Source organism: Thermobia domestica, chromosome 1, assembly GCF_964235325.1.
Source record: "Thermobia domestica chromosome 1, izTheDome1.hap1.1, whole genome shotgun sequence".
Classification (NCBI taxonomy): domain Eukaryota; kingdom Metazoa; phylum Arthropoda; class Insecta; order Zygentoma; family Lepismatidae; genus Thermobia; species Thermobia domestica.
In genome coordinates this window covers 258,218,729-258,242,055 of record NC_137454.1, presented here as the reverse complement: position 1 = coordinate 258,242,055, position 23,327 = coordinate 258,218,729, and the positions used below count along the sequence as shown (strand labels likewise).

At 34.1% G+C, this 23,327-nt stretch overlaps 1 protein-coding gene across 1 annotated transcript in view; it reads right to left on the bottom strand.

The window, feature by feature from the left end:
• Positions 1–156: 156 nt before the first annotated feature.
• Positions 157–23,327, bottom strand: part of LOC145660555 (lipase maturation factor 2-like) — a 71,545-nt gene continuing 48,374 nt past the window's right edge. Inside the window, exons 10-11 of the mRNA XM_081725776.1 lie at positions 22,302–22,518; positions 157–9,467 (exon numbers count right to left, since the gene is read on the bottom strand). Coding sequence (XP_081581902.1) covers positions 9,218–9,467; positions 22,302–22,518 — 467 coding nt within the window. The 3' untranslated portion in view covers positions 157–9,217. The remainder of the gene's footprint in view (positions 9,468–22,301; positions 22,519–23,327) is intronic.

The following is a 23,327-nucleotide window of genomic DNA, read 5'->3' as shown; positions in this document are numbered from 1 at the left end:
ATAAATTTATTGTCTAAAAAATTCACACTCCTATAAATTTATTGTCTCTATGTCTAAAAAAAGTTCTCATCTAAGGTAGGGCTTAGGACTAGTCACACTTAAAACTGATACACTGCATTAACACAGAGAATAGGTTATTTAATAAAACAAGAAAAGTAGAAGTTTAAACCGTTTTACTTACATACAAAATTTGATCAATGCCACTTGTATTTAGTTGTACAAAGTAGAAAAGAACTACAAAAATTATTTTAGTGCTATTTAATACAAAAGTTAATGGAGGAAGAGAAGTGAAAAAAATAATTTTGTTGTTAGACAATGAGAACTCTTCAATGTATACATAAGTAAATAGACACACTGAACAGTTAACACATAGTACATAACAATGATTCTTCTGATTTAACACTCAACACTCACTTTGAGTACTATAGAGTTGACAGGCGCATTTTGCTCTTCAGTTACATTATTTAGACACACTCTTAAATGTTAACACAACGATCATATATGCCTTTTATTACTATTGCTACAACACGCCTAAACGCTGAGCGTTATAATTATTAACAAAATACAAACTTTTGTCATGATCAGGTACTGCACAATACGAATGAAGATTCTTAGTATTATGTTGTTCATTTTAAATCTTAATCGTGCTACTTCTCTTAATAATTTACAGAGGTCGTTTCTGATTTATGCAATTGATTTTACAATTCACATTAGCACATCACACGACGGAAAACAATAACATGTCATTTGCAATTACATTCATTTTAATGGGTTTAAAAGTTATTCCTGAACAGTATAGCTTACGGAGAGTTACACTTACAGTTTCTTCTAACATACTCTATGGATATGACCAAGTCAAAGAACAAATGAATATATGTCAGTTATAACGATGAGTGTTTTGTTATGAATGACTAAACGGAATCAGACCACCAGAGGAAGCAGGTCGTCTCAAAACAACACACGAGACACCCGACAACCCAAAATCCTGATAAGGTTTGCAGAGCCCTTTAACAAAGATTACTAACAGTAAATAGCTCTAATTAGGAGACTTAAAGTTATACCAAACGCTTTACGAAAACAAATCAAAGTGTGACTGAAGATTTTGACCCTTAAAAATTTACTGAAAAATCACGTGTAGTTTGTAGATTGCAGAAATTTCTATTAAGCAGTCAAACGTGGCTACAATTAGCGTCATTGTTAAGATTCTCGAATTATGTAAAACAGTTTGGGGAAGAAGTTAATTCTGGCATCACACAGATAAGCTTTCTTTCAAGTGTTAGTTATATTCTTACTATTACTAGTAGTTCTACATCAGAACATTGCCTGCATAGCTTAACATTTGATAGGTCAGGTCTATTACCGGCCAGCGACATCTTTATCGTTACTGTTTATTATTAGACGTGCAAGTAGCGATATTTGTTAGCGTGACGCAAAGACTGAGACGTCCGACTATATTATTAGGATTTATGAATCTTAAACTACCTTAAAGTGAGCGGACTGTTTCTTTTTGTTTAGTAAATCAAACACTTACTTTGAGTCCTCGGTGTGATACAGATAATAAATCTGAGTATAAGTATTTATTTTCTTTTGTGCTTGAAAATAATCTGTCTGTAGTGTTTCAAACTCAGGACTTTCTTACTAAGTATTACATGCGTTTAGACGAGAGAGAATTAAAAAAAAATACGTTGGAATATGTTTCTTATGTATTAAAAAGTACACTGAAGATAGACTGAGATCAAATAAAACATAATTGCTACTATTTGAGGGGAAAAGAGTTGTGAATATACAAATGTTATGGTAATAACAATTGTGGACAAAACTTTTGCTCTGATGGATTAGGTATACTCCTAAGCCAAACTACAGGCAATATAGGGTAAAAAGCTTTCTCAACATATTTACATTGTGTATATCTTCGTGTATAAAGGGTTGCGTAATTTGAAGGGTCAAAAAGATCCGAAAATATTTAATCTAATTTCAAACACACCTGGGAGAGACTTATGGACCGCAAAAGGTCGAACAAACTGAACTGAACAGACGGAATAATTTTCTATTCTCGGTTTACAGTAATGGCAAGCTTTTACTTCAGGAAGAGGCTTTCATTCACGCAGTAGTCAAGGTACCACACACAATCAGAAGCGTATTACTGAGCTCCTGCTGCTAATACTAATGCCGCTAACGGTCAAATTTATTTATTTAATCAAATTCATTTTTTTAAATGTTCTTCACTAACTTTGAAACAAATACGTCGATTTGAATACAATTTTAGGCAACATACTGAGAACTGCGATATTTTCTACATTTAAAAAGAATGCTGAAGTTGATTGGTTCCAGCGTTATTCATAAAAGATATGGATGTACATTTACTTTTATTGATGGTTGTATATCATCATGTGACACGAGTTAGCATTCCATGTAATCAATATAAAAATTCATTTTGTGCGTTTGCTTGTTTCCAATGGCGGTCAAATGTCACCATATATTGATCAAGAGAATAAGGAAAGTACGCTACGCTCATAGGTAATCTAGAATATTATATTTCCAATAAAAGAATGTTATAATGTAATCTGCGTTGGGCAATATTATGTTGTAAAACTTTTCATATAAAGCACAACACATGGACTTCACTCCACAAGAAATGATAGCAGAAGAATTTGCATAAACCTAGAACGACCTTCTGTATATATATATATATATAAAGAAAATATAATATAAATGATAGGGACATTCAAACAATTAATGTGAATTATCAATTCTCTTTAAAGATGAACTATTTTAATACAATGATATAACTAATGGTTTAATTCGACTTGACTGGAATTTACAATGGTGACGGAAAATTGGTTAATCTCACATTCTTTTGTGGAAACCCTACCAAGTACAGAACATTAATTTCTTTTCTTAAATAGTAAAATTTTATACCAGTGCTCTGTTGTATAGTAGTAAAGTTTCAGAACAAAGGAAGTTTTCTTTCAAACCATTCGAAATAAATATCAAAATCTAACCTGGATAACGTTCCTTTTTGAAGAATTTCTTCCGGTATTTCCAGCATATTCTACGGCATTCTTCTCCGAAGAAACATTAACATGTGAATAACAGAATTTAGGATATTCTTAAGCCTTGGCTCCGAGAAGAGCACCCGTAAGACGTACCATTCTCTTTTTGTAAAAGGAACATTATCCGCGTTAGTTTTTGATGTATATTATAGTGTGTTCCATACGCTCAATTACTAATCATTCGAATTACATTTACTCACGAGCTGACTTTTAAAAGAATTATTCAAGAGACTGAATGATACAAAGATATAACTACTTTTATGGCGAAAAAGCACGAGAAATATCTTAATTTTCAGTAAATGCAATTTTTTCCTTCTTTCTTTTTACAAGATGGTAAACTTATTTCGAACATATCAGCAACTTTTATATTTACTTCGATTTGCAATACATATCTGTTACGTTCTTCCTCCATTTATTCTCTATTATGAACACTCAATTACAATAAAGTAACACTTTTATTAGTCAGTTCCAAAATTCTTCTTCATTGAAAAAATACTAATGTCAATAACTTCGCAATGGATTATTCAATCTGAGTATAATTTTCTAAAATATTATTTTATATATATATATAAAACAATAATTGTATCAGTGGCGAAGAATTTTATCAGCGACTGTACAATGTTTTACACAACAATTTAAAAAAAAACAAATATTTTTAATGTGTGTTTTGCTTCGGGCTTCACAAGCGATTTATATTTCAAATGCTACATACATTTCAATGTGCAAAAACACTTTTACGGAAAAAGACCAGATAAAAATTGTCCAGAGATAACACATAACAAAAAATTATTGTTTAATAATCAAACTTATACCTATACAGCAATGCCACCCTCCCCCTTAAAAAAAGAAAGTTATAATCTAACACATCATCTTCTAAAGAGTATAAACAAAGAAAACAATGACAATAGTGGATAGCGGCAGTATTCACAAATATCACTCACTTAAAGATAGATATATTATATATATATATATATATATATATATATATATATATATATACAGGGTGTTCATTTATTATGTAGCCAAAATCCACTAGTGAAATCCTTATAAAAAAGTCCATATGAACATAAGGCGAAAAACGCGTTGTTTCAAAGTTACGGGATGCCGAAATCGAGAAAATTGTAACTTTCAGGCTGTCTAGCTCGAAAACTATGAGCGATATCAAAGGCAGTTAAAGAAATATTAGAGGAACTTGTACACTGTCTATCTAAATAACTGTGTTTCAGAGTTGGGACGTATCGACGCAACGGATTTTATAGAGGAATCTGCGGTATAGGTTCCGCTCTTCCACCTCTCTCTCTAAAATCATGTGCGCCGGTACAACCCAACTCTGAAACATAGGTATTTACACAGAGAATGCACTAGTTCCTCTAATAGTTCTTTAACCGCATTTGATCTCCTCTCTCAATTTTCGAGCTAGGGAGCCTCAAAGTTACAATTTTCTCGATTTCGGCATCCCGTAACTTTGAAACAATGCGTTTTTCGCCTTATGTTCATATGGATTTTTTTCATTGTTTGGGTGTGAGGATTTCACCAGTGGATTTTGGCTACATAATAAATGAATAACCTATATAATTTTGGAACTGAAACAATGTAAATATAAAAGAAAAAATGACAGTCCAGGAAACGTATTCTTAATTTCTTTTAGATGTTACTAATTCTATGAGAAGGTTTATAAAACGTGAGCAATCGAACAACTGCAATCGGTCTTCAGGAGTAACTTTTGAGAATTAAGTTTAGACAACTTGTAGGAAAAAAATGGATATACATTGAAATTCAGACTTAACAAATCTAATACAAAAGAAGGAACATCGGTATAGACTGTTAGTAATACCAAGTTCTGAAAGACAGAACTAACGAAGTACAAACAATGGCACGAGCCAAACATATTTATGAGATATCTGCTCGTATTCTAAGCACATTATATTGTTAAAATAAAGGAAAACACGAAAAAGACAGAATACAGAAAAATATAAATGCAGTATATCAGTCGTACTTGCATAAAAGCAAGGCATGTTTAAAGTGAAAATCTTTTAGCGAAGATTTCAACATTTCCTTCTACTTACGCATTTGTCACCTCCGTTTCTATTACATACAATGTATTCATTGATAATAGTGTAGCCTCAATATCAGAGCAGATCTCAGAACATGAAATAGTCTGAAGTAAGCATGAAAAACAAATTACTTCCCAGAAATTAATGAAAAGCATTATTACAAAATACAAAGGAATACTGTTTTAAGTTTCAGAAAAAGCGCTTTCTTCGTGTTTCATCAGACAGAGAGAGAGAGAAAAAAAAAACATTACAGAAAAGAAGCAGTACTTAAGAAAAGTGAAGTCTGGTGCCATACTGGAAATAGTGAAATTTCTTGTATGTTAGAAACTATTTTCATATTGGATGTTCAGGAAGAGGCAAAGAAAAATATGTTATATTAAATAAAATAAATTGAAGATTGCTAGGAATACCCAGTGTATGATATGAAGTTCATATACTCTGAAATTGTAATATGTAAACTGCATTATTTCCAAAGATGATAGAAGAGAGAAAAGAAAGAAAGAAGAAAAGGGCTTTTTTCTATAAGTTTCGATACGCAATAACACCTCAAAAAATATATCGAATAAGCTGTCACTACCAAGAAAACTAACAACTTCGTCCAAATTAATCATTAGCATTAGAACTTATTTTGTGTAAAGTCGCCAGAAAATTGAAGATACCTACTCTATATATTCTTTTATGAATAACTTCGGAACGAGATGACCCATTTTAGTTCAATTTCTTTGATACAAACAAAACTTAATTCCTGTACTTAAAACCCTATTCCAATAGGTCAATTCGTTCTTAAGTTATTGGCAAGAATACGTTTTGGCTGATAATTGGATAAGGACATTCCTCTGGCATTAATATCACGCTGGCATACACACATTACTGGTGATGTTCATAGTATGATGAAAACTGTACGTTACTTAGCAGTACAGTAGTATAACAAATAATAGTACGCCAAATAAGCAAAACAGAATTATGGTACCAAAAATGACTGCTTTAAACTAATTTCTAACATTATTTGTTGCAAATTAATTTATTAGAAATACTGTATCTACATTATGGCAATGTTTCTACGAAACAACGTGTTATATACAAAAATACATCAATATACATTTATTATATATATATATGTATGCTTCACAAATATAATTCACTCTTCATATGCTTATAATATCGTGCAGTATCTTAATATTTATTTATGTAAAAAAATAGGAATATATATACATACACATATCAAACACACACTCAAAAACAGGAATAATATACATACTCAATTGCAATCAAATTCTAATACATCTTTGAAAACATAACTGCCTTTATAATACACAGAAAAAATTAATAAAATAATAAGTGAATATCAAAGCTAACATAATTCCACTCCTAAACCAAAATTAAAGGAAGATAAGTGTTACATTTTTATTCAAGCGAAATACTGTATCTCAAAAGAAATTAAGAAGTTACTATATAAATTTCCCCAGTTGCAATATCTGCATAGGAATCTTACAGGCATGTCTTTTTGCACTTTATTACTAACACATACACGTAGGCAATACAAAAGTATCTGCAATTCAAACATATTAGCTTTCAACAATAAACATTTTAGTTAACAATACGAGAATTCCTGCCTAAGAACACTATATCTACTACTCTAACATACATAACAAAATGAGTACACTTAAACGAAGAATAGCAATAAAGAGAGGGACAACCCACCAAAATGAATAAAGAAAATGACAAATATTACAGTAACTGTGCAGGAATAAAGTTAACACCAAACTAATTACCAAATTGTCATATTATCTCCTTTTGTAGCTGCTCTTGGCGTCAATTTACTATAAATGGATCTAAGTAAATAGAAAAAAATGTGACTGATAGAAACCATAAAGTGCATTTGTGTTCGAGGATTTTGATTTTTAAAAATCTAGTTATTATATATATATATAAACAAAATCGTCACTATTATCAGTATAATCTAACAAATAAAAGTAAGTACAATCCTCGCTAACGAAGAGCAATTTTTCATTTTGTTTTCGAACATAATAAATTTAAACAACTGTCGTTTAAATTGTCAATGACAATATCACAATCATTGACAAGAGAAAACTAGAGTTGTAGTTTTGATTATAATGTATTAAGTAATTTTGTATTGTTATTCAAAATCCGAGTAATTCTTACAATAATAGTGATTTTACAGAATCACTTACTCCCTTCAAATTCCGGGAGCTACTCTGCAACTATTTTTATCTTAAAACTTAAGTGACATCTGCAAGTAAAATGCAGATCTTTCAAAGGAATTCCAGTGTAAAGTTCATTCATACAAATATAACAAGATTGTTACTGCAAAGGGATATCATGGATGCTTAACACAGATATCAGGTGATAAATTCGCGTTTAAATATCTTCAAGGAATGGAAGAAACGGAGAAACTACATTCTTTTCCCTTTTCATTGGAGTGGGAGCAAGAACTTTTATTGCGAAAAAAAAAAAAAAATCGGAAATGATTTTTGTTAATGTGTTCTCTACGCAGAACGCAGAAGAAAGAACTTTTGTTGATTTATACGATGATCAGAACGTCTCCTTCCGTTATCAGCGACAGTATCAGTATGCCAATCACTCAATGATTTTATGGCACCTTATCTCTCGTATATGTTTTGCCTTTTAAGAAAATCAAAGAAAAAGTGAAACAATGGCTCTAAGAATGAATGAAAAGATACAAATTGCACTGGATATTTAAAAGTATCGATCAAAAGTGGAAAAAAAAGTGCGGAAACAAAATGAATGGACCTACTTAATTTGGATTTGGCATCGATGTTCGATTCAACATTTGGTAAAGTTGACTGGCAACGTTGCCGACAATAACAGGAATCATTACAGACAAACTGAGATACTGAGCATGCATTCACTTAGAGATATATTGAGCATGCACTCACAAGTTTTCAATCTGGGCAAAAACTTACGTTGAATGACAATCGCCTGGGGCCACAAATACTACAATGGAAACCTAATATAAACTTACAAGTGACTAAATATTTGTGGACCTGGCAATATTAAGTACAGTATTTTTATTATTAAATTATTTACAAATAAAAGGGATTTTAATAACACATTACAAGGTTTCACTTTTTAACTCTTACTTAGTGCAACTTTAGGGATGTAAAGTAACTGTAGAATAACAATAAAAATCACTCACTAAGACAATACTGCGAACTATCTCTCCAAATTAATATGAACGTGAAAGTAAACAAAGCAAGATAACATCTCTATTACAACTAAAATAAGAGGAACTAGTATGTTGTTGTTATTATTACTTTAGCAATATGAGCTAAGATTAAGGAGAAATTTTCTACAAAGATGAAGATCGTGGAATCACTATCAGACAGGTTCCCTCCTTCAAATATAGTACATCCTTTATCTTTTGCTATTTAAACATGTTATGTATACCCGCAAACAGGCAAATGGAGATAAATTGGACAATGTGTGTGTGTGTGTGTGTGTCAAGCATGATAAACTGGACAATATATGTGTTAAGCATAATATCCAAGTACCCTGAATTAACAATACCATAAAAATTACATGAACTACATCATACAATGTAATTTACAACTTTTAAAAATATTTTTAATTGGAACGGAAACTTCGCTTGATGTCAACTTTGGAAGAGAAAACAGACATACGGCTTATTAATTTAGTGCATGTAGTTCTTGGAAAAACTGTTCGCTACAATTCAATCAAAATTTATGAAGAGACAGAAAATAATACAATCAGTCTTCTAAAAATCAAACTCACGGTAACTGAGCGCACATTATGTGCTGCCACTCGTGAAAGCACCTATTTTGGAATTCTAAAACAACACTTAAACACTGGTAATGTCTCAAATACCAAACTTGATCGTTATAATAGTAATGATTCTTATGTAACATACAAGTAGAACAGAAAATAAAAATCACATGATTTATTCAAGATGAATCAACACAAAACCCTATTGCAATTGCAGTGGTAAACTGCTGGACGATACCATGTCATTCACGTACTTTCACTTCTTTTTCAATTGCACTATCTCTGTAAATTCTCTTGTAGCTTCTCAAATCGATATACGCAAATTAGTTTAATTTCTGCTTTTAATTAACGTCTTGTCGCAATAATTGCGCATCCAGCAGAAAATATTGATAGAAGCAATATACTTGGTTCCACATGTGTAATCCAAAATCTAAGAGTGTCTAGAACAGCTTTCAACCACTCGTTAGTAATAGGTGTATCTTTTTTCCCAATGATTTTGATTTTATTCAAATAATTAACAATAGGTGTGTAATCTCTTGAAACGATTGGTAGGTAGTCTGCTATCTTCTCTCTTGTCCACCACTGGCGGGAAGACCTAAATTAAAAGAAAATATTACGTATTCATATATAATACTGTTATTATTAACTGTTCATCTACACTTGTTACCTTGCATTACTAATATACAAGGTACATCACTTCTTAGTTACCTTTATAATTTCCATTGAACAAAGCTAGCACACACATTAACCGTGGTCAAATCACAATCTATTTTCAGCTTTTCAAAATAGGACTTTCCATATTACGCTATGATACTACCAAGAAATCAATAGAAATTGTTGGAGCTACTAAGTAAATGCATATCATGCTTCCTGCGAAGGTTTATCTAACTTCCACAAAGGTACTTAGTAAGAACATCTTAAAATCATAGGATCAGGATTTCTCGGCTTTCAACATCCATGGCCATGTTAGCCCGTCACGTATAAGGTATGAAGTCCATCGGCGATCACACTACCCAGGAAATTGGGAGGAAGAAAGGGATTAGGAAAGAAAGCAGCAGCCTCGGACCATCATGTGAGGTACAATTCCAGCATTTGCTTGGTGTGAATGAGGAAAACCTCACTTAGGATGGTTCGCCTGGAAAAGCTGTTACACTTTTTCGACTCTCTCTCCAACAGAAATCGAACTCAGGGCCGATTTTAAAATCACAGTATTACAAAAGGTATATTTAAACAACAGTATGAATTAATGTATATTACGGATTTTCAGTGATACTACGATATTTATGAAGAACAGAGTAAATTTAGTCATTTTTAAATATATTGATCATTGTATACTTTCACAAAATAAATTAATTTTGTAATCAATCTTGGCTAATGTATCCTCTAATTTTCAAATACAGGAACAGTATTTGAATTCCGAATTTTTGCTGGGAACGGTCAGCATTATCAATGACAAAAACGTAAAAGCGAAGGCTGAATAGGATTGAATACATGGGACATAGAATCGTCTACAAAAGTAATACCAATAAGAATACTATTAGAAGTCGTATCTGCTGACACCCTCGTCCTGACATATGTGACAACGTGTAATACACAAACTGAACTGTATGGACTTCTTTTTCATTTGAATTGTAACGGTGAAGGTATCTGTGACGGAGTTTCAGAAACAAAAATCAATTTTATGCTGTTTTTAGTATCTGTGTTTTCAATATGTGTTATTCAGTTCAAATGTTTAGATAAATCTATAGTTCGAAAATTGTCACATTTAGCATCTCTAATACTCTCATTTAATTCTGGTACAAATATTTCTTTCAGCCATGTCAATGTACAATTCATGATGTGATTACAGAGGTTAACATACCCTTTATGAACCAAATGTGTCCAAAGAAACCCTTGTACCCTCCTTGTTGCTCGTAAAACTATATTAAAATCGTAAGAATGGAAACGTATTTTACCGCCAGAGGAAATGGGTGTACACCTTTTCATTCATATAAAAAACTTCTGTTTTATCGTCTTCCTTAAGAATGTAATTTTTTAAGCGTTCAAGTATATTTTTTCTAACAGCCAGTCTTTTTACCTATGTGGAACAAATTTTTAATTTACAGCACGTCTGAAAGAAAGAGAAATTAAGTAACTCCACAAATTGGCCTTTAGTTGTTGATTGACACGAGTGTGCTGACTTTGCATATATGATGTGGTCCTGCCAATGTTTCCTAATACTTTTGTATCTTGTTTTCCCCTTGTGCTTTTGTAGTCAAATAGGAAGCGATTGTGCTTTGTGTGTTCGCGGTTCAGGGTTAAATTTCTGGAGATTTCTGCGTAGGACACAAATCCATCTTAAGAAATACGTCCCGTCTAACACAGTTTTTGTGCGGATGTTGAACTCCCAAATGGTAAGATGAAGATAATGTTACCTACTGTTTTCTCTATTATAAATAAAAAAATAAATAAATAAAAAAAAAAAAAAACGTAGATTTTAGGACTATGTAATTTAATTGGTTCATAAAGATATGATCTACTCGTTAAATCAACCACAAAAAGACGCGAAGAAAATAGGAGCAGCATGTGTTTCATTAGAGGGGCTCTATAATGTAATCTCAAAGTCGCGCGTCCTTTCAATTAATACGGATAAAGTATTTTTAAAAATGGACATTTACTCCTATATACGATGAGAAATAATTGTACACATATTTTAGTTATTTTAATATGGAGTCTGCAACCTGATTGGTGTCCATGAGATATTTAGTAACCCTTCTGTTCATATGTTTCTAGAGTCCGCCTGTCGTCACAGACCAGTTCTTTCAACGCCTACTTTTACGTGCGATGTAATTACACTCTTACCGTAATTAAAAAGAAGCTATCTCCTTCCTTGGACGAGTGGAAAGAAAATAATATGGAGCCTCAAGACTGTTGATTATGTACACTGCACACGGGGATAGTGGATGGGAAGCAGAGAAAAGACGACTTATATTGTTTTAAGGGCGAAAGAACTTCGCAGTAATTTTCGAAGCACAATGTATGCTTTGCGATGTCTATATAAAAATTACTACGAAAGAAAAAATAAACAACTTAATTAATGTGCTTTATAAGTTCAATGGATGTTTAGAAGGGTTTAAACTGATTTATTTCTGAAATGTTGCTGTAAGACCACGCATGCAAAGTCTCAGAGAAAAATGTGTTACACTTATAACTGAAATAAAATAATTATAAAATATCACTGAGAATAGTAACACGCATACCTTCGATACCACTTATCGATGTGACTTCTCTCTTGTAGAACTGGAGTCGCCACTGGGTTTCATACATTCAATTAAAAAAAAAAAAATGCGGAACTACAAAATCTACATGAGAAATCTGCACACTTCCTACATTTTTTTTTAAGTCAGGAAGTAAAGTTATGTTTAACAAATAGACAGCTGAAATTCCAAGCTAAATTCTCGAATTTTTGTCCGAAAGAAAATGAATGACATCAATATTTCATGTCACCATGAAGCGATTGCAAAAAAATGTTCACATGTCTTAATAGCTTTACCGAACGAGTATAAGTGAATGATCAATTAACACTTATCAATCGGGAGATCTCGGATTCGAATCTAAAGGAGGTCACCCTGGCTATGATTTCTCTGTCCTTCAAGAAGAACGCTGAGATGGTACCTTTAAAATGAAGCCAAGCCAATTTCATTTTTTTTTTTAAATATCACAATGAAAAACGGGCACTCGGCTCTACCTGAACCTTTATAATAAATGATGAACGAACACAATTGCTAAGAAATACCAAAAAGATCACATAGGCCACAAAGGTTTCGTCCACACATTCGGTTAGTTCATCAATTTATGTGTCCACCGTTGAAATCGAAATGACTAAAACAATCACAAAGACGCGAAGAAAATAGGAGCCTCAAGCAGAATTAAAAATTTTATATATATACTTTTAGGAATACCAAATATAGATAACACTGGCCGACGTCACCTTAGTTACAGAAAGGAAAACCTCTGATTCTGACTAATTTCAGGATGCTGAATTCGAAATTGATAGCCGTTTTACTACATTAGCTCGTATTTTGGCGTTATGCATTGTTGCCAATTTTGCCATTTTGTAGGGTCGGCTTCAGTTGTCATCGAAGTAACAGGTCTGACAATGCTATTTGAGAAAGAAATATATTAGATTTCACTCAGTTGGCGACAGATAGGACCCACCTTGTTGGCATATATATAACAATGAATACCGGGAGGACGGGGATGATTGAAATGCTTGACACTTGTGTTCCTCCCTCTCCTTTGTTTGTTTGTTCTTAGACCACTGAAACCAGTTTAAATAATAGGGTCTATGTGGCAACAATGAGCGGCACGATGACGCGGGCGAAAAAAGCGCCAACTGCACCGTTATTGCGTGGCTCAGTCTTGCTCTTATGCATTGCAGTAAGTAATCTCTCAAGTGTGTAAGTATTTTGTCGGGAGAATTGACTTGGAATTTTTACGTCAGTAACTTCAGTTTTATTTTACCGTATTTTTAGAAATGTTTGCCTAAAAATCAGTATCTTTTAGTGATTTTATGGAATAAATGGTTTGCTGTTGCTCTAATTTTCGTTTCCCTGTGCAAAATGTCAAGTTCTTCCCGCAGAGGATATAAAAACTCACCAGACAGATTTTGTTATATCTGTGGCGTATTTAGGTTAAGTCGCAGATTAGATCGATAAATGATGACGTTAGGAAAGCATATTATTTTTAATTTGGCTGCAAGATCGCTAATCAAGATAAAAGCTGGGCCCCTCATGTGTGTTGTTTGATGTGTTATGCGACTCTGACTGCATGGCTTAAAAGAACCAAACGAAGGATGCCTTTTGCTGTTCCGATGATATAGAGAGAACCCCGAAACCATTATGATTATTGCTATATCTGTATGACGAATACAGCAGGAAGTAACAAGAAGAAACAACGTACTATCGAATACCCAAACTTGCAATCCGCGATCAGACCAGCGCCCCATGGAGAAAATTTACCTGTACCTACTCCTCCGAAAGATTGGGAAACTATCGGTATTACAGCGCCTACAGGAAGCGATGAGGACACCAACTCAATATCTGCAGATGAAGATCCGAGAGACAGTTCCTTCCACGTAAAAGATGAGACTCACTTCATCCTACAACATGAGTTGAATGATTTAGTGAGAGAGTTACAACTTTCGAAAGAGAAAGCTCATCTTTTGGGTGCTAGACTCAAGGAGTGGAATTGACTGGCTCCTGGAACTACTTACACTCACTACAGGAAAAGGAACGAGCCCTTTTCAGAATACTACAGAATGCCCTTTGCGTATGCACGGACATCAATGGTATGATGAATGAATTAGAAATTCAACATGATCCATCCGATTGGGGTATTTTCATAGATTCGTCTAAGTACAGTCTGAAAGCAGTTTTACTTCATAATGGAAAAAAAACTGCCGTCTAATCCTGTGGCACACTCTGTTTCGATGAAAGTCTTACGAGAATCTCGCACTCATTTTAAATCGTATTAAGGGGATCTCCTACCATCTCCGCTTAGGTTTCTAACTCTCCATTTGATAACATGTAAAATTTAATATGGTAATTTCTAACAAAGTATTGCAGGTAATAACTTGAAATTTTTAATACAAATACACAAGACCCATATAAATCCAACCACGGTCTCCAATTTACGTTACATGCGTTAGATTAATTGCAATATATTCTTCAGTAAGTTTGGCAACAGAGAATAAAAAGTATGCTGCAGAGGGGAGAGGGCTGACCATCTGTTTGCTTGTTAGCTGCTTTTAAAAGGACGCTCTTACCAGAAAAATCACGTTGTGATTCTCACTTCTCAGTAGTTAGAATGGTCTGGACTGGAAGAGCCCAAAACCTCTTCTTTCTTCCTTTCACGGTTTGTTTGTTTCTTCCACCCCCTGCTGTCACAAGAAGACAACTTGTTTCGGAAAGCACTTTGAATTAGTAGCGAAAAGCCAAACTGAATGACACCACGGACGGATTAAAGGGAGGGGCGGTCACTCCCTCCGAGAACATTTGAATACTTCGAATAATCGGAGTAAGAAACTAGAAATTGCGTAATCTAATAAGAAAAGTTTGTTGAAGTATACAAATCAAGACGCATTTTAAGTGTCACAGCATTGTACTCTCATCCCCTCCCCTCCCAATTCCCTTCTGAAGAAGTTCTCTTTTGTTTCTTTGTTCCATATTAGCCTTTACACTTACACTTTCATTATCCAGTATTGATTTTTACCATACCATCTGCACAGAAGGCGAATAAGGTCTACGAGTCCTTCTTGCCCCCTTTTTTAAAAATTGCTAATTATAATAAAATTTATCGAAAACAATTCATCTCAACGATAAAGACTTATACTCATTCATTATTGCAATTTTAAAATAAACTCGCCGCCTGTCGCGTATGCTAGCGATCTAATATATACGAATAGATGAAAAGTTAGTTTGAAGCGTATTGTTTTTCTGTAATTAAGTCCGAATTCATATTCGTTTCTATTGTTGCATCGACAAAAGTGAGTGCTAAATCGATTTAGGCTCGTTGGTCTTTGCGAGGTCCCTAAAGATGCAAGGCCGTGGGCAGTCGCCCACCACTTGAAACGCCTCTGCACTAGAGGTCTGCACGTGCTCGGGCCTACAAAGAATGTATCACTTCGGGCCCGGGAGGGGTTCGGGCAGTAGCGTCATTTCAGATTTGGCTTGGGGAGCCAAGACCCCTTGATATATGTAAAATTTCGCATTTTTCACTGATTTACTACTATGCTATTGATAAAATTATATAAATCTCAAACTCGGGAGGGGGGCAAATGCCTCTCCCTGTCCTCCTAAATGACGCCCCTGGGTTCGGGCTGTGAATTTTTAAATATACAACCATATTTCTCGGACTTTTTCGGGCCTAACTTTGTAAATATAGTGTAAAACGATACAAATTGCACCGTTCTTTCTAGAGGACTTTTAAAACACAACTGCAAAATCAAACCTCGAATTGCTGTAAATAAAAATACAATTTTGCATTAATAATTAAGTTTCTGCAATTCGGGCTTATTTCGGGCTCATTTGATTATCACAGAGCTCAGTCCGGGCTAGGGCCTAAATGCTAAGACATATTTTGGACTCGGGTCGGGCCTCACATTGTAAATTCACAGTCCGGGCCCGGGCTGAAAATTCCGGCCCGTGCAGACCTCTGCTCTGCACCCGCACACATTCCTTCCTAGTCCAGAAAATCTCCTCCCCTCCGCATCGTCAATAATGGTAAATTTGTTCCTCGTATATTTGCTTATTATTGTAAGAGAAGTTCAAACCAGAACTCTAAAATTTGTTCGTTCTCTGGGGTAATGTGAGTAATGCAAATTAAGAAAGATATGCGTAATATACAAATGTCAGAAAAACTTGATATCAATTTGAATAACCTTTTACGTAATGTTTATTTTAGAAATAATAAACTTATGCAAGTATATCGAGGCATCTGAAATTTAATGTTAAATAGTGGCGAGTGAGTCAGAAGGGGCGTGCACTATTCAGTTAGTCAAAGAACTCATATATGTAGCTTGAAAACTAATACTATTTAAACCAATATTGAATTAGACAAATTTGATCACTCTGGCCACAGAAAAGGCGTCACCTTCTATGGCCCACCCATCGCATGATGGGAATGAAAGACAGAGGAAAAAAAAAAAAAAGACAAATTTGTAAAAAGTAGGATAACCATAATTGGAAATAGTGTGTGTATTTTTTAAGGAGGAAACCCAGAAGTACATTCTCGATATAATAATAATAATAATAATAATAATAATAATAATAATAATAATAATAATAATAATAATAATAATAATAATAATAATAATAATAATAATAATAATAATAATCTTTCTCACTTCAATCATAGGTTGATGCGCAAGAAGGAAATTTTAAAACTTTTCTCTCCCCTGGGAGAGCTGTTTTATAATTTGATAAGGTCTCTTCTTCGTAAATGCATCTATCCCTGATCGGGCCGCGGTGGGTCAGTGGTAGAGCGTTCACCTCTAATGCATGGCGTCCTTAGTTCGATCTCAGCTCGCACCAAGTGAACTTTGTGGAGGACAAACACCATGTGTGGGGGTTTTCTCGGGGTTCTCCCGTTTTCTTCCACTTTCTGCATTCCAGCATTTCCTTCTTTTCACAACATCACTAGCTCCTTTAACCTACCAGCATAACTGTGGGACGTAAAACTTATAGATTTTTCTATCCTTGATCTTCCACTTCCTGGTTTTTCTTCTGCCTTTTCCCCTATCAACATGGTGATCCAATCGGAGTGCCGAATAAGATGTCCAAGCATGCTGTTTCTTTTTTTTTTCTATTATCTTCATGATCTGTCGTCCTTCATTAGCTTCCTTTAGTACGTCTTCATTCCTTTTCCTTATACAGTATTATTATTATTACACAACCACACAAAATAAATAAAAGTTCTGTGCACTGGACCCCAGGGTATTGATTCGATGTATTTTGGTACCCAGAACCCAAATTTCGAAACTCCAGGACGATTTGACCGTGTCAACTTTGTTTTATGGGCGGAGAACGTAAGTGCTGTTTTACGTTTGCTTATGTTTATCGCCCATTTAAAAAAATATCACGGTCAATCGTCCTGGGGTTTCGAAATTTGGATTCTGGGTACCAAAATATTTTGAATCCATACCCTGGGGTCTGGTGCACAGAACTTTTATTCTTTTTGTGTAGCTGTGTTATTATTATTATTATTATTATTATTATTATTATTATTATTATTATTATTATTTTCCATGCGTACATTTTCTCGAAAATATCCTCCCCCTAAGAGATGATCAACAATTCATTCCTGAATAGTACTCAGCTTCTTTTCCTACTAATGACTATTTAGGAGTTTTTCCTTAGCTGAATCTCGTTATATTGTGTCTCCATTGTACGTAGAATAGGATTCGATTGCCAGTGTAAGCTCACAACTTCCGAAGTTGAGTCAACATCGTGAAAGAAATGGAGAACTATCCGAATAAAGTGGTAGCGATCTCTGGCCAAGAAAGACGAAAGGATTGTTTGATGTCATTGCACTGATCTCGATCTTCTAGGTTATGAATGTTTATCAGCTGGCATGTCCAGGCCCCTATGGGCTGTATTGCTGAGTTTAGATTTTAGACTAATAAACAGCTGTCTTTAGAAAATAACCTTGTAACACAAATATGATAGTCATGAGTTCCGAACCATAGTGTCAAGTGGTATAAATCTCACTTGGGTGGTAAAATTTGTTATTAGACATTCGTGGAAATCAACTGCTCTGTTAAAATATTTCAGTTTTCTAACATTGTTATGCCTAATTATTATTAAGCATTAATAATTAATTATTATTAAGAAGAAGCTGAAAATCGAGAAACATGGAAGAAATATTTCAAGGTCCAAACTGAAAATTAAGAAGAAACGAAAAAAATCTCATCAGTCCCAGGACCGGCCAAAAGGCAGAATACTTAATAATAATAATAAGAAGAAGAATTTTAAAATTTCGTTCTTGATTATAAGAATACATTATACATTATAAAAGTCGTATACAAAGAAATGTATACATCCTAGAAATAGTATATACATATCAACGAAATACCTTACTACTGTCAAACAACATTTGTACTGTGTATACATTTATATTAATTCTATAGACTGTCACGTCTTTTAATCACGTGGCTCCCCAGCTTGCCTCACAACGATGAGCAAACGCCAATGATCTGAGTATTCTAGTAGGGAATCGAACCTAGAATCACGCGAACAGGAGTCAAAAGTTCTAACCACAATATTATGGAACCCCTTAGTATGACGTTATGCTTGAAATTCAAATGATTCTACCAAAAACAATTATCAACGAAATAGTTTATTACATCTCTAACACATTACATTTATACTGTGCATACATCTATATTAATTACATTATGAAAAGGAGTAGAATGACTATATGCCTAAAATTAAAATGATTCTACAAAAAGCATATTTTTCAACGAAATACCTTCCTATTGTCATGTATACGGGTAATTTTATTCGTGGGTGGAAGGAGGAGTCGCCCGAAGTAAGGAAGAAATACAATACTCTCCTATCTGATAATTGAAATCATGAATAAATTTTATTATTATTATTCTTTCTGTATATGTTCATTTTCGAGTTAATCATTCCATATCGGACTCCCGAAGAAAAAAAAAACTATCGAAACAGCTTATTGACCGTGCTGATAGCGACTACTCCCCGTCACGACACCGTTTTTCAGTTTTGTTAGTGTTAGGAAAAAGAAGAGTGAGAAAGAAGAGTAGCAGAGGGAGGCAGAGAAGAAAAGAAAAAGAGAAAGAATGAAGAAAGATAAAGGATTGGAGGAGAAAGGTTTACTGGATAATTCAGGAAATATAGTAATGAACTTGAATGGTTATTAACGAAGGATCAATTCCGAAGTGATCCGGAAATAGACACATGTCCATAAATACGAGCCTGATCTGGGTCCAGGCGACTGCACAAGAGGGAGTTGCCCAAACCCAGCCCAAGCTAGGTGAAAATGGAATTTAATTGGTTGTAAGGTAATCCTGAATGGTAAATATTAACTATCCAGTCTCTGAACTCCATACTCTGAGATCGACCACACATATGAATTAGCTTGGCGAGACTTCCTTTTTGAAGGAGAGAGTACCAAATTCTTTTCCTCTTTGATTCCTTCATTTTGTCACACTTCTTGCAACACAGATATTATAGCACAACGACAGTAGAATTTCCAGTAAGTGCACTTTGCAGTTCGTTTCAAGACTATTCTAAAACTCAAGGGTCACAAAATCACCCTCCCCTCTTTCCCTTTTCGAAGGGATCTTTCGGGGGGAAAGGTGAAAAATGTGGAAACAATTGGATACAATTACTAAGAACATTTTCCTTCTTCCTTCACAAGTCTCTTGTTTATGGTCATTTCATCTTGTGTGATACGGCGGACTTCAGAACACAAAATTGCAACGCTCCAGATTCCCTACCCAAATTGTCACGCGGTTCGTATGTCAGTCTTCGAGTTTCTTCAAAGAATGTTACATTATCTGCTATGAGATCTGCAAACGATCTCCATTGTATAACTGCTATCTCGATAGAGGCAGTGGACAAAACTGAGGACAAAGCTGCCCAAAACAAGTTTTTGACAAAAAAAAAAAAAGGAAGAAACAGAGACAACATTTGTTTTTAGCCAGAAGCGCTCATAAATCACTACCACGTGACGCGAAGACTATTAGGGCTAGAGGTTCAGCAGAGAGCTCTCAATTTCTGGAGAAATTCTATCCTCTACGTTGCCAAGTGTAAACGGAAGTATACATTATAATTAATCTAAATTGATCTGGGGCATTAAATCAAAAACAGAAACCATGAACATATAGGTATTGCTGTTGGAAAATATCATGGAAAATTTTGAGACGGTAAGTGCAATATCTTGTTAAATATTCACATAGAAATACCTACGTGTTATCTTATAGGGATCCTGAAACACTTGCAAGTGGGTAGACATCCCCTTAACTACAAAGAATATGGTTGGCAAATTTGCGGATATTTGAAAGTTATTGCAATATTACTTGGTCTGCAAGGTGGATTAACAAAGTACTGTTGTTTTTTGTGTCTTTGGGACTAAAGAGCCACAGGAAAACATTTTTCACAAAAAGAGTGCCCCCCCCCCCCCCCCCCCCGAGACATTTAAGCCCGGTACCAACAGTGTCAAGTATGAGCCTCTGATCGATCCAGCCGATCAGGTGCTGCTTCCACCTCTTCATATTAAGTTGGGCCTCATGAAGAATTTCGTAAAAGCTATGGACAAAGAAGGTGAAGGATTTAAGTATCTTAGACAGTGTTTTCCAAAACTAAGTGATGGTAAATTAAAAGAAGGAGTTTTTACAGGACCTGATATTCGCAAACTTATCCATGACGAATTGTTTGAACAGAGTTTAAAGGATAAAGAGTTAAATGCCTGGCGTGCTTTTGTTGAAGTTGTAAAAGGTTTTTTGGGCAAAACTAAAGCTCAAAATTACGAGGCTCTGGTGCAGCAACTTCTGGTCGCATATGAAGCTCTGGGATGTCGCACGTCTTTGAAAATCCACTTTCTGCACTCTCACCTCAACTTCTTTGCAGAAAATCTTGCAGATGTAAGCGACGAAATGGGAGAACGGTTTCACCAGGATATAAGAACGATGGAAACTCGATATCAAGGACGTTGGGACCCTGCAATGATGGGGGACGGTGAAGAGAGAGGAACCAACATTTCATAAAAGAAAAAAAGTAAAGCAGATGGTGTTATTTGCAGCTCTAAAGATTAGACTATAAATTACTCTGTGTATGTAAATGCTAATAGGCCTACACTAACAGAATATATATAGTTTTTTAGTGCTAATACACAAACAAATTATATAGTTTTTTAACTGGTTTGATTCAATAAATTAATTTTAAGAATTTTTAAAACTGAATGTTGTTTTTGACCAACTGTCGAAATGAAGTTGATTCCCTTTCGGCACGCAAACAGCTCATTGGCCGGTACCTTCATGATAGCTCATATTATGGTAAATCTGGCAACTACGCGTTACACAAAAATGCGAGCTAATGTAGTAGTAAAATGGATATCATATTCATATTCAGGGACCTAAAATTAGTCAGAATCAGTGAGTTTTGTTTCTGTAACTTTTCAAAAGTTTAAAAACATCGGCCTGTGTAATCTTTCAACAAAAGAAAAGAATTCAATATTAGTTTAGTTCGTTCAAAAAAAGTAATCACACATCTACTAGGACGAAGATAAGAAATAGGCTTCAAATGATGTTTCTACTTGTGTTTTGGCTACTTTGTGGGATCCAACGTCTATGTTTTATGTTTTCCTCGTTGATCACGAACCCCTGCAGTGAAAGTTTAGAAACCATACGCTATTATCATGAAAACTTGAAAGCATACTAGATAAACATTGATTTCGATATGTCTGTATATCTCCCGTGTGATTCCAACAGGGCAATTTACTGAAACTGAAATACGTGTACAAATTAAGTTTCATATGCATATTTGACAGTAAGAACAAATGTTTATTATTCTACGTTATTTACATATAGCATCATGTTTTTTCATAAATTTCCTCGAGAATCATTTCTTCAGTAACATTTCAAATGAGGATAGTAAAACTGTACATTAAACAGAATGTATACATAAAAATTACTTTTTTCTTTTTTTGTACAAATGTTGAGACCTTACGGTAAGTACAGAGACGGTCTGTACTAAAAAGTGACTTTAGTAATACAGTTAAAGAAAAAGAAAAAAAAAATGGATTAGTAGTCTTGCAATTTTCTAGTTCGCATAAGTTACCCTACGGAAAATACAAATACTTAGAACAGAATGTACTGAATTTAAAATATACTGGGAAAATCGAAACCTGAAAGAACTTTAATTACCTCTGTGACCATTTCGTGTAATGGTAATGATATAGGCTAGCCTTGATAAACTTGGGTGGCTTCTTCGGGAAAGGATTCTTGCTCGTGTCAAGCAACTGGAGTACTTCTGGCTGGCCATCAAGAAGTCTATATACAAAGCTCACGAACCATGGATTATCCTGATACCTTCCTAATGCGGCGAACCACATCTGCCAATCCAGTCGTGGTTGGTGAGGAGCTTTAAAAAAAAATAATAAAATAATATATATATATATATATATATATATATATATATATATATATATATATATATATATATATATATATTACAGCTGATTCACATTTTCTACAAATTACTTACTTTCACCCAAAACTTTACGCAACACTTATCCTTAAGGATTCCTGGAGCAATGTTAAAACTGTAATACTAGTCATTTTGACATTCCTAGTAACTGTATCTACGTTTATTTTCCGGTATTATTGCACCAAAAGGTAAATATGACGCAAATACAACAGCATTTTTTATATTGTTATTTCTTGTAATAACCGATACAAACAAAACAAATACAAAGGTAAATAAATTTAATTCAGATTTTCATTTTTTTAAACCTAAATTCCGGTTTTATTTGAAACCTGTATTTAGCCTACTGAGTTCCACAGACAAGTTATAAATATGTATAAACATTAAATACTCCGGAAATTCTGAGGAAAGCTCTTTCACTCAACTCAGATCATATCTGTGTATTATGCCATTTCCTGATTGACCACGCTGAATACAGAAATTGCCAAATTCTGTTGAAATTTGCCACAACAATAGAAACGGTAAGACGGAGTATTCGACTTTGAAGCCATACAAGGTATATCTCAAAAAGCGGAAATTGTTGGTAGGCACATTTACATTTTTTTAAATACACGTTCTCTTCGATGTTATTTTGTTATTTCTACATGTATATTCGTTTAAGACGCAACATTCTGAATCTCCATTTAATGTATATTTCACATCAACCTTTTACATACACAAACATTTGAACTTGAATGCTCTAATGA